General features: G+C 39.4%; 2 protein-coding genes across 2 annotated transcripts; both read left to right on the forward strand.

The window, feature by feature from the left end:
• Positions 1-351: 351 nt before the first annotated feature.
• Positions 352-6470, forward strand: frg1 (FSHD region gene 1). The gene is made up of 9 exons (XM_068321937.1): positions 352-471; positions 1931-1998; positions 2567-2689; positions 3288-3345; positions 3716-3830; positions 4255-4359; positions 4544-4635; positions 5761-5871; positions 6339-6470. The coding sequence occupies exons 1-9, from the start codon at positions 413-415 to the stop codon at positions 6373-6375; spliced, it is 768 nt and encodes a 255-aa protein (XP_068178038.1). The 5' UTR covers positions 352-412; the 3' UTR covers positions 6376-6470.
• A 1214-nt stretch (positions 6471-7684) lies between these two features.
• On the forward strand, positions 7685-11230 carry asah1b (N-acylsphingosine amidohydrolase (acid ceramidase) 1b). The gene is made up of 14 exons (XM_068320664.1): positions 7685-7819; positions 7909-7955; positions 8235-8325; positions 8402-8488; positions 8591-8669; positions 8746-8820; positions 8904-8949; positions 9033-9177; positions 9271-9325; positions 9406-9487; positions 9572-9703; positions 10336-10459; positions 10582-10638; positions 10709-11230. The coding sequence occupies exons 1-14, from the start codon at positions 7751-7753 to the stop codon at positions 10796-10798; spliced, it is 1179 nt and encodes a 392-aa protein (XP_068176765.1). The 5' UTR covers positions 7685-7750; the 3' UTR covers positions 10799-11230.
• The last annotated feature ends 101 nt before the right edge of the window (positions 11231-11331 follow it).

An 11331-nucleotide genomic window follows, 5' to 3' on the forward strand; every position in this document is an offset into this window, starting at 1 on the left:
CTATCTATCTATCTATCTATCTATCTATCTATCTATCTATCTATCTATCTATCTGTCTGTCTATCTGTCTATCTATCTATCTATCTGTCTGTCTGTCTGTCTGTCTGTCTGTCTGTCTGTCTGTCTGTCTATCTGTCTGTCTGTCTATCTAACTATCATTACTATTATTAGTAGTAGTAGTAGTAGTAGTAGTAGTAGTAGTAGTAGCAGTAGTAGTACTATTACTATTACTAGTATAGCAGCAACAGTGACATGTAAAATGCTAAAACACGCTTAATTGGGTTTGTTTGTTTTTTATTTCGCATGCGCCTTTTTGCCTGTTTTGGACCTCTGCAGCTACCGTAGTGTTGTTTCTGAAACCGGAAACAGTACAATTCATTTGGAATATCTGCGCTAACCATACGATAAAACAATGGCCGAATATTCTCGCGTAAAATCAACTAAACTGGTTTTAAAAGGTCTTAATAAAGGGTAAGTGTTTCCCTTGCCCAGTCTCATTCAGCTATATCAATATTTGTATCAGAACTATGCCTACGCTTGTTAAGTTTATATCGTATTTCTTGCGTGAAACATGCTATAGTGTCGTAGATTAGCATTGCTATGTGGTTTTGACCGAGACAATCTGAAGCATTGAGGAAAGAAGAAAACTGCTCCGGTTCTCAAATATCACGTAGCTGTTAGGGATTCGCCACCACACGTTCTCATTTTACTAGCATGTCGCTAACGGTGAACTACCAGCTGTGGTTTATATCTGAACAAACCACCTGAATCGAGCTTACTTTGCTTAAAAGTTGTTTCAGTAGCCGTCAGTATCTTAAAATATTGATTTGACCTGGCTAATATTAAATGTTAATGTAGTCGCTCACATGTTTGTTAATGATTCAGATTTAAATAGTTCTTGACTCTGATGCCAGCACATAGTTGTATTTTAATTGTAAATAACTTTGTAATACAAATAGGTGCGTGAATAGTTTGCAGTGTCAGTAAATAAACTGATGCAATATTAAAACTTGAAATCACTAATTAATTTTAATTAGTTCAAGATGTCAACTCATCAGAATTATGTTTTTAATTGAATTTTATACATCTACCATCAATCATTCCATTATTATGGTACTACAAGACTTTTCCTGACCATCTTCTTTGTGCCTGTGCACACTTTTCAAATGCTTTGTATCCTGGACAAGTTATAATGGTGTTTGAGATACACAGCTATTAGTGATATTTGCAATCACCATCCAGAATGTCTCACCATGCTCATTTGTGTTCCTGAGTCTGGTCGGAAGCAAAAACAAGCCTGAAACTTAAAATGAGAGGAAACGTTGTATTAAAGCAGTCCAGACCAGTCTTTATTTTCTTTAAGGTTTTGTTTCTGTTGAAAGGATTGTTGCTTGTGTCTTTGCACCCAAATTCATAACACCTTAAAGCCGCAGTAGGTAACATGTCTGAAAATAACTTTTGACCTACGTTATAAACATGTCACTATGTCTTACAGCACATGAGACAGAAATCAGATTCAGCCTCGCACTACGCTACTGATGCCATTTGTAAAGATCCACAGTGCCAGAATCTTAACCACCAATCAGAGCCAGGGGGAGTGTGTGATGGAGCATTAATCACTGGTGTGCATGCTGCCAGCAGCCTCCTCTGTGGGGAGGGCCTTTGGACCCCAGCATGCAGGGAGCATTCAAACTTTGAAGCCCAGTCCACTCTGATCTCGGTCTCACCACTTGCAACTTTAATGCTCACTCAGTGGTTTGCTAATGACTTCAGGAGCCTCAAGGAAAATATATTGACCTTCCAAAAATTAACTTGCATAGCTGAGAGGTTAAATATGCTTGCATGGCAGATCTGTGTAATTAAACATTTAGGAAGCTAATTAACTATGCAATGGGGTTTTTTTTAACGTTTTGTTATGATGTCTTCGCAGGAAAAAGAGGAAGCATAAAGACAAGAAGAGGAAAGATGGAGATGATGAAGAAAAAATGGATGTTGTTGGTACGGGTGTTTGGGATTTCCAAAAGATTAATTTATTTGTGGCAGACTGCTACATATTCTTATCTTCTGTTTGTGTTGCTGTTCATCCACCTCTTATTCTCTCATAAACACATCATTTGTTCCCCAAATATAGACTTAAATTATTTAGCCTCCCAGATATAGACCTATTAAAAACCAGAGTTTATTTAACAACCCTTGTTAGCTGGTTTTATATTGAATTGTTGTACCCCTGAAGAGAAGGACGTTATCTGATCGTTATCGGTGATCAATAATCTCATAGAATGCTTCTAATGTCTATCTTAACCATGTACAGACAATCAAACTTTGCTCTGTTGTTTGGTACTGCATTGGTTTCGATTGCTTTGATTGGCTATATCATTAAGTAATCTTCACCCACAATGAAAACAGAATCTCTACTAAAGGGAAAAGTAACCAGCAGATGATTGACGATAAGAACCTTTAGTGTTTCTTTAATTTTTCCTTCAAAGGACAAATAGAACCTGTCAAAAATTGCCCTTTGAGTGTTACTTTAACGTAACACCCTCTGATTTGGACTCCTGCCCAACAGGTGGTTGGTGGTCCGTCAAAAGCTTTGGGGAAATCACTGGAACGGTTGCCATAGAGATGCAGAACAACGCATACATCCATGCTCTGGATAGCGGGCTCTTCACACTCGGAGCTCCGCATAAAGGTAAGAAGAGTGGATAAAAAGTGGTTATACATAAAGAGCAATGCCATTATTTTTTAATCACATCAATATACGTTATAATTTCATAAAAAATGTAATTTGTCACATTTTCCACTAACCTTACACTCACCTTTCAGTTAACTATAATCACAATGTTTTCTTTTTTACTGAATCCCAGGCTTAGGTCCCCTATGAGGCTCCGCACTTGACGCTAAAGCTTGATTTATTGTTACAATCAGGAAGTGACCCAGTCACACGAGGAGCCCAGCTGACCTCCGTGTTAAACATTTAAATGCAACATTACATCAAGTTCATATATATTTCCAAATTTTATTTATTGTTTGGTTCATCCTCCCTCCGCTAACATGAAGAAGCCACAATTTATGGCCTTCACTGCAGCCAGCCACCAAGGATTGTAGCGTCGTTTTTGAGAAACGCTCATTCCCTCCATTATTATTTTGAAGCCAGTGTTTTGTAACAAACATATGATAAATGAAATAATAGAGAATTTCTCTGCATGGATCAATATAAAGCCATTTGAAAAGCAATTTTAGCAATCATAAAATCTTTAAAAGGTAAACATTGTTTTTTTATGTTTCAGATGATGAAGGACCCGACCCGCCGGAGCAGTTTACCGCAATAAAGCTGTCAGACACAAGGTTAGTGCTCAAAGACAAACAGCGCTTTATATTTTCATCCACTGATCAGCCTTCAGATTTAATACGCAGCTTCTTGGAGGAGGCTTTTGACAGCCTCTAGATATTTCCAGTTTTCAATTCCACTGGCCCTTTCATTTTCTGTGTGTGAACGACTTCTGGAGTTAGCCTTTCTGCTTTGGAGCTCCAATCTCACATTAATTTGTAAAATTATTTAACTTCTCTTGTCTTTCAAGACTTTGAAAGAACACAAGAGCCCCCTTCCATATCATCTTTTATATCCTAGTGTGCAGGACAGATGTCTCCCTCTGGTGGCAGTTAGAGTAATTTACACAAATGGGGTTGACACCCCCTCTTCATTTTGCTATTGCAGGGTAGCCTTGAAGTCTGGATATGGAAAGTTCTTTGGAATCAACTCAGAGGGTTTGGTGGTGGGCCGCTCTGACGCCATCGGCAGCAGGGAACAGTGGGAAGCAGTCTTCCAAAATGTGAGTCAATTTTCTCCAGTTACTTCTTTTTGATACAAAAGAATTTATGTCATTGATGCAGTAAGGATGAAGTAATGACAACACCGCTGGATTAATAAAACTTTTAAATACCAATTTAAATTTGCACTCTAAATTCCAAATAATTCTTTTGCCATCGTTTTTAAAGGGACACATTTCCAAGCACTGCTCTGGCCCGAGCATTTAGCTCCTGAGAGGAAACACAGAAGCTGAATACTCATTCATTATGCAGAACACACCTACCTTATCGCTGTAGCACACTACTCGCCTCAGTGCTTTGTTGAGCCCATAAACAACCTCACACCTCTTTTACATCAACTATTAGGCAGCCTCTCATTCCTGTCACAACAACCTGTCCCACAGCAGTTTTGTCTAATCTGCTGCCTTTGCTTGTGTTCTACCACAGGGCAAAACAGCTCTCCTGGCGGCAAATAATTGTTTCATCTCCTACAGTGAGGACGGGGACATTGTGGCCACGAGTAAGACAGCAGGGGAAGGCGAGATGGTGAAGGTGATGTGTAAATTATGTTGCTCCACGAGGATGCATGTTAATTTCATTTAAAGTATGCGTCCTGTGCAACGTTCGTTCTGTTTACACAGAAGGGCAAGACGTCTGTGACCTTCCTTCAAGCTGGTCAAAGTACTGACACTAAATGCAAAACTTTTTTTTCCCCCCTCCCCTGACCGATGAACAGATTAGATCAAGTGCAGAACAAGAGGCCAAGCGTAAAGACGACATCGCAGAGGAGGACAGGGGCAATGTGAAGTCCTGCGAGGTCAACTATGTGTACGTAACCCTCCACTGATTGTAGCAGAACAAACCCATCAATAACAATATGAAAGCTCCATGCAGAGAAGCGAACATGCGTTACCCGTTGATGTTGTGCTGCCTTGCTCCATTGACCTTTTTTCATGTGCGAATTATGTGAGATGATTCACAGGATCAAAACATTTAAGACATTTCTGTTGTTCTGATTTTAAATTAAGGTCTGAGTTTCGTTTCAAGTTAAAGATGAAAAAGACAGCAGGGGTATTCCTTCTTCTGTTGGTGCAATTGAAGTGGTGCCTGCATTAAAACCACTGTAACATCATATTAGAAAAGAACGCTTGTGTCACAGTAGCTAGATATTTAATGTTTTCAGTGATATACTGTTCAGAGCGTCTTTAAAGAAGTATGATTTTATGATTTAAGCCAAAAAAAAACAAACAGTGTGATTTCTCTCCCATTACTTTCACATTGTGACCGTCTCGCCGACAAGATTTTAAAAACAGAGCCACCAACTCAGATGTGAGTTAACGCCTCGAAGCCACTGCCTCATCAGTGCCTTACCTTAAAGATGCAATTGATGTTCTGCCTCAGTGTGAGATGAGAACGCAAGCAGCGCCACATTTCAGCATCAGACGCCCGCCAGTGCTTTATGTATGGTGCGTCTGCAGCCTATTAAATTCCGGGCAATAAGTCTGAAGCTGGGTTTTTTTTTTGCTTGGCATGCTTTGGTTTGGGTTCCAACTCTATTATTTGTTTTAGATGAATGCTGGGGAAATGGACTCATCGTGTTGTCATGTCGATAATGGCTGCCCTTGAGCCCGTGTCTTGAAGTAGTGTTCGGCATCTGAAATGCCTTTCAGGATGGAGTGCCGCTTCTGGATCATAAAACACAGGCAGAGTAGAGAAACTAAACATCGGAGAAGTATCTGTTGGGGTCGACATTTCAATATTTTGTTAAGACGACCTAAATTAGAAAAGCAAACAGTTATAAGTTCTCCGTGGATGTTTGACTGACAGGAGGAGTGGGATAAAGTTCTCTGATGAGCTGCTAACTTTATATTTAGTTCCATGTATAATTTTGTGTGTGTGATTGGAGCGCATCCTCTACTAATAATTTCATTAATGTTGCTGTATGAATTCCAGGAAGAAGTTTCAGAGTTTTCAGGATCGGCGGTTGAGGGTTAATGAGGAAGACGCCTCTTCGCTAAAGAGAGCCAGGACAGATGGAAAGTTCCATGAAGCTTTGCTTGACAGGTGTGAAAATGAGCTCATCAGATAATTACTTCAAACACTTCATTTACATTTTAATATCATCACTCTAACAAAAATGTTCCCGAATGAATGAACAAAGTTTATACGTGAAGGTTTATAATTAAACTGAGCAGTATCCACAAATTTGTGTTGATTTAATTATGCCTCTATCGGTATACACAAATACACAGTGAAATTTGAGGTCATTAAAGGTTGGCCGTTCTTTTAAATTAAATTAATTGAACAGATATTTCCAGACCAGGTATAATCAATCTCTATGTTGATTTAATGAAAAGAATTATAGAAGGATCATTGTAAAAATAATGTAATAATTTATTCTTAAAATAGGTGCAGGTTTTATTTAATAGTGCAAAAAACACTGGAATGTGTCAATAAAAATAATTTAATTTTTGTAGTGTAAAGGTTAAATTCGAAGAAAGATTGTAACCTCTTGTTTTATGTTCCTGCAGAAGAAGCAAGATGAAGGCTGACAGATACTGCAAGTGAAGAAGACCTTTTTAGCCATCACGATTTTTTAGCTTTTGCCACTCACCCACTTTTTTTTTGCTGTTTTTTTTTTTAATAAAATGGCCAAATCAGAATTGTTTGTCTTTATTATTTGCAGCCAGTTGAATTCATTGTGTTGATGACATTTATGAAATGCAGGTGGTCATGTGAGTCTTGTGTGTAAATAATTAACCATCCCTTCACTTTGTTGTAGAGCAACTGTTTGTTAAACCTTTGGATTATGACATGTCCCAATTTTTTTAAATGACTCTGCAGTTTGTTGTTAAGTAAAATGTTTGAGAAGTCAATAAAATGTTCTTGAAATGTAAAATTGGTGAAGGACACTGGGTTTTAATTGGTGCTATGATTGGCATGAGATGACAGAACAAATAAAGTTTCCCCCTCAGGTACCGCCTAACATTTCTGTAAATTTGCCAAACTTAGCCCACATTGAAATATTTTTCAGAGGTAGTACCTGGACAGTCACCCAAAAAAATAAATAATTATAGTTTTAATATTATTTATCAAGTGTGGGCACACAGATAAGAGAGAGAAAATGTTACAGTCAAAACATTTTTCAGGATACAATTACAGAATGTGTTTCAAGGCAAAACAAGATAGTCTTTTCTCCTTCTTTCCTGTGTCATAACTTTGTATTTTGGACATCTACAATAAGTCTCTTGATACAGAAAGGTATTGGGTTTGGAAAAGTTGGCCATGAATGTGAAAATAAATTAACGTCAAATCAAAACCCGACTGACGTTTAACTAAACTGTTTTCAGTACGATTTAAAACACCAACACAACTGTCATTTAGCACAAAAGGAACATGAAGTACAGTCCTCCAGTGGCTGTTCCTGGTTTGTCCACCACTGTAAATATCTATGGGAGTGTATACCCTGCATCAAGATGATCTCATTGTTTTCTCCCAATAGTAACATTTAATTGCTAAATCGATAACTTAATCAAATCTAAAATGATTTGGTAAAGCTGAAAGATGTTTTTATTGGTCTGCCTGTGCCAGGAGAACTCAGTGAAACCAACCACGTGATGTTCACATAAGTTATCATCGCTTCCGCATGGAAGCAACCACTGACTTTGGGGGGGGGGTGATATGTATACATTTATTTATAATTTGGGCCTAGACACTGTTTTAGTAGCAGATGACTGCACAAAACACTAAAATTAATGTTATAAAATTAATAATATGACTTTGGTATAATTTATTTTTGTCCACAAGCTGTTTTATATAATCTTTTACAACTTCCGGTTCTCCCTTGTTATCTGAAAATTAGGTCACTATCACGGGACGTAGCTAGCTTCCGTGTTGGTTTGTATTTACAAACTCGCAGTGGGGAGAGGTGACTCGTCTCAAGATGGGTGTCTGCGACTTTCTTATTTTAGCGGCTTTATTTACCGTTGCGTCGACACAGTTTGTACCACCGGTGAGCTGCCTTAAACCGTAAACATTTTGCTAGTTGACAATATTTTGTTGTGTTGTCTAAGGACCTTGTGTTCACTTTTTTATTTACAGTATACAGAAGACTGTCGGTCAGACATGTATCCACCAAAGGGACCTACGTAAGTAATCCTTATAGAAAAGAACTCACTGGCGCGTTTTGTATATGTCTCAAAGCTGAATTATGGTGCCTTCAGGTGCTCCTCGTAAACCACAACATCAGAAGTCGCAAGGCCACTTTTGTTTTGAAAGACAAAAAACACCCTTTTACATAATGAATGAGAGACAGTAGGAGAGAAAGAGAGAGAAATATGTCCAGTCATTAATGATGTGGATGTTGGATGTTCTGATTTGCATCATTGGGCTTCAGCAGCTGTTTTTTTTACACTTTTGTGAATCAGGTTCAAAGCTGCTGTCAATTGGTACACGGTGGACCTTGACTTACCGCCCAGCAAGAGATGGTCAACTCTGATTACCGAGAAAAAAACAGAAGTGAGAGAGCTGTCAAGTTCTTCAAATAAATCTCTCATAAATCTCGCCTTTTCAAACACAGTCTCTTTCTTTTAAGTTGGTCAGCATGATTCAGGCCATCAGAGACCTGGCTGATGCTTTTGTACCCAGTGGGAGGCTGATAGAGTTGGTTGATATAACACTGGTGAGTGTCATTTGGTCTCTGAGCTGTTGTCTACATAATAACTAACATTTTTTTGATAATCACTAACCGAAGGCTTTCTATCTCATGTTTTATGGCATGCAGCCTCTGATGGCAGACACTCTCCCAGAACCTTTTGGTGATGAAATCAAAGGCATCGCAGCCGCTTCAGGAGTTCCTCTTGGTAAAGAAATAAAAAGATTTTCATCCCTCTATGGTTTTTAATGTCCTAATGACCTCTATGCTGTTTTATAATGTAGGAGAAGTCGTCTTGTTCAACATCTTCTATGAGGTCTTCACTGTGTGCACGTCGGTTGTTGCAGAAGACAATAATGGTGGGTTGTCATCATGTTTCAGGTTGATGGACTAACTAAAAAGAATGCTTCACTTTACTGAAATGATTTGGGCTTTGTCACAGGTAACCTCATTCATGGTAGAAATCTGGATTTTGGATTATTTTTGGGGTAAGAATCACAGTTTTAAATTCAGCATTTCTGACTCATTTGTTAAATGACATCTCATGAGGGATAAATGTTCTCCTTCCCAGTTGGGATATTAAAAACAAGTCATGGATCATTAGTGAGAAGCTGAAGCATCTAGTGGTTAACCTAGACTTCAAGAGAAATAACCAGACTGTCTTCAAGTCAACAAACTTTGTTGGATATGTTGGCATGCTGACCGGCATCAAGCCTGTAAGTCGAACTTAAGATCAACATAACACTACTCAGCATCAGTTGAGACCTGTAGCAGGAATATCAAATGGATATTTATTCCCTCTCCCCCAGCACGCGTTCACCCTGACCATGAATGAGCGCTTCAGCTTAGACGGAGGATACATTGGTGAGTGATGAACTTTTCTTCTCACTACCATTTCCACGGGTGTTCATGACGACGGCTCCTGATAATCTGATCACATGCAGGAATCCTGGAGTGGATTTTAGGGAGCAGAGATGGGATGTGGATGAGCTTTCTCACCCGATCTGTTCTTGAAAATGCAAACAGGTGTGGACAATTGTGAACTGTAACACAAACTGAACGAGTAAAGATATTGCCCACCAATAACAAAACTTGTCACCTTCTTACCAGTTACCAAGAAGCCAAAACTCAGTTGTCTCTGACCAAGCTGCTGGCTCCGGCTTACTTTATCCTTGGAGGCAACCAAACAGGCCAAGGCGCCATCATCACCAGGTCCAGGCTGCTCAGTCTTGACATCTTGGAGTAAGTTGTTCAGAGTTTTAATACCTTTGCTGGTGATAACCATAGCCAGAGACATTATTTGTCAGGGTTGTCCTCTCTGGAACGCCTTGAGTGGCAGTCTTCGTGCAAATGCTCCCTTGAACTCAAGGTCGAACTGACAGGACTTTAATATCTCTCTCCCTGAAATGGTGCTGAGTCCGTTTAGCTTCTGTAGCACAGCTAAAGATGAAGCCACAGAAGCTGATTTATAAAGATTAAGTGAAAAAATCTGTATGAAAACATTTGAGAATAGCCTGTTGTTTTAGGATTGGTTCAATATTACTGTATTCTTCTTCTAGATTTAGATTTAGATCTGGTGCTGATTCGTTTGTGCAAGTAGTTCAAAAGTCAGAATGATGATGCAGTTTTCCTTGTGAGACACATCTTGCTCAACCAGGAACTTTGGTTACAGGTCACCTGATTTTTTTTGCTGCAGATCACACATCACCCATTTAACACAGCTGCGTCTCACATGGTGGGGTTGTTCCCCAATTGTTAAGTAGGCACATGTTGCAAGCAGAGAACAATTTTCACTTTACTGTACAGCGTCCAGACGCTCATGATTAATCAAGCTTGTGTGTGTGTGTGTGTGTGTGTGTGTGTGTGTGTGTCAGGCTGGACTTGAAGCTGGGCCGGTGGTACGTCCTGGAGACAAACTACGATCACTGGAAGGAGCCGTTCTTCCTGGATGATCGCAGAACTCCTGCTATGAAGTGCATGAACAAAACCACACAGCAGGTGAGGACTGATGACACCCACTTCCTGTACACAACTGGATATCTCCAAATATCATTAAAGTTCAATCATGGGAATTTTTTTTCTGCCGTTTTATCAAAGTGGCTTTGTCTCTTCTTTCTCAGAACATCTCACTGAACACCATGTATGACATGCTCTCCACCAAGCCAGTGCTAAACAAGGTATCTTAATAGCATTTGTACTTATTAACTGAAGCTCAGATTAATAACTTAACTGACCCTTTTTCCCCAGCTGACCACATACACAACACTGATGCAGGTGTCCGAGGGAAACCTGGAGTCATACATCCGCGACTGTCCAAACCCCTGCATGCCCTGGTAGCGGTCTGAAATGCACACCAACCCCGAGAAGCAATGAGAGACTATCTCAGCCGATCTCATGACGGTGAACGGTTGTTCGAGCAGCCGGTGGTGTTATTGTGACACGTAGCTGTTTTTTCTTACCAAGCTGGTCGAAGCTTCCCTCATTTTATTTGTACTGAGATTTAACACTTGATGTTGTATTTGCATATTGAGTCTCCCAGTGAAGCTCACTGTGGACCGAGGGATCTCTAAGATGAGCTCCTGCATATCAGTAATTTCTCAAATCGCACCTTGTTGTCAGCACCTTTTTTAGAGTAACATGTCTGAAGTTACTGATTACTGTACTGGTTGCTGAATTGTTTTCCACATTTTATTAAATATAAAAAGTGTACAAATGGGTAGTTATGCTTGTGTGTGAGCTGCTACGAATAAAGCTGTTTTTTTCCATTTATTATTTGAAGATGTAACAATACCAGTACGCCATCAGGGAACGGCATCACTGAGACATCTAACATGATTAACTGCATAATGTACAAAATGTTGACAACACAG

The sequence above is a fragment of the Antennarius striatus genome, chromosome 8 (assembly GCF_040054535.1).
Source record: "Antennarius striatus isolate MH-2024 chromosome 8, ASM4005453v1, whole genome shotgun sequence".
Taxonomy (NCBI): Eukaryota; Metazoa; Chordata; class Actinopteri; order Lophiiformes; family Antennariidae; genus Antennarius; species Antennarius striatus.

Bases quoted from the DNA above. Each gene is read 5' to 3' on its own strand.
- asah1b (XM_068320664.1), top strand. From the start codon at position 7,751: ATGGGTGTCTGCGACTTTCTTATTTTAGCGGCTTTATTTACCGTTGCG. The intron at 8,670-8,745 runs GTAAAGAAATAA...TTTATAATGTAG, and splicing joins CGCTTCAGGAGTTCCTCTTG to GAGAAGTCGTCTTGTTCAAC. The intron at 9,488-9,571 runs GTGTGGACAATT...CCTTCTTACCAG, and splicing joins GTTCTTGAAAATGCAAACAG to TTACCAAGAAGCCAAAACTC.
- frg1 (XM_068321937.1), top strand. From the start codon at position 413: ATGGCCGAATATTCTCGCGTAAAATCAACTAAACTGGTTTTAAAAGGT. The intron at 1,999-2,566 runs GTACGGGTGTTT...CCTGCCCAACAG, and splicing joins AGAAAAAATGGATGTTGTTG to GTGGTTGGTGGTCCGTCAAA. The intron at 4,360-4,543 runs GTGATGTGTAAA...ACCGATGAACAG, and splicing joins GGGAAGGCGAGATGGTGAAG to ATTAGATCAAGTGCAGAACA.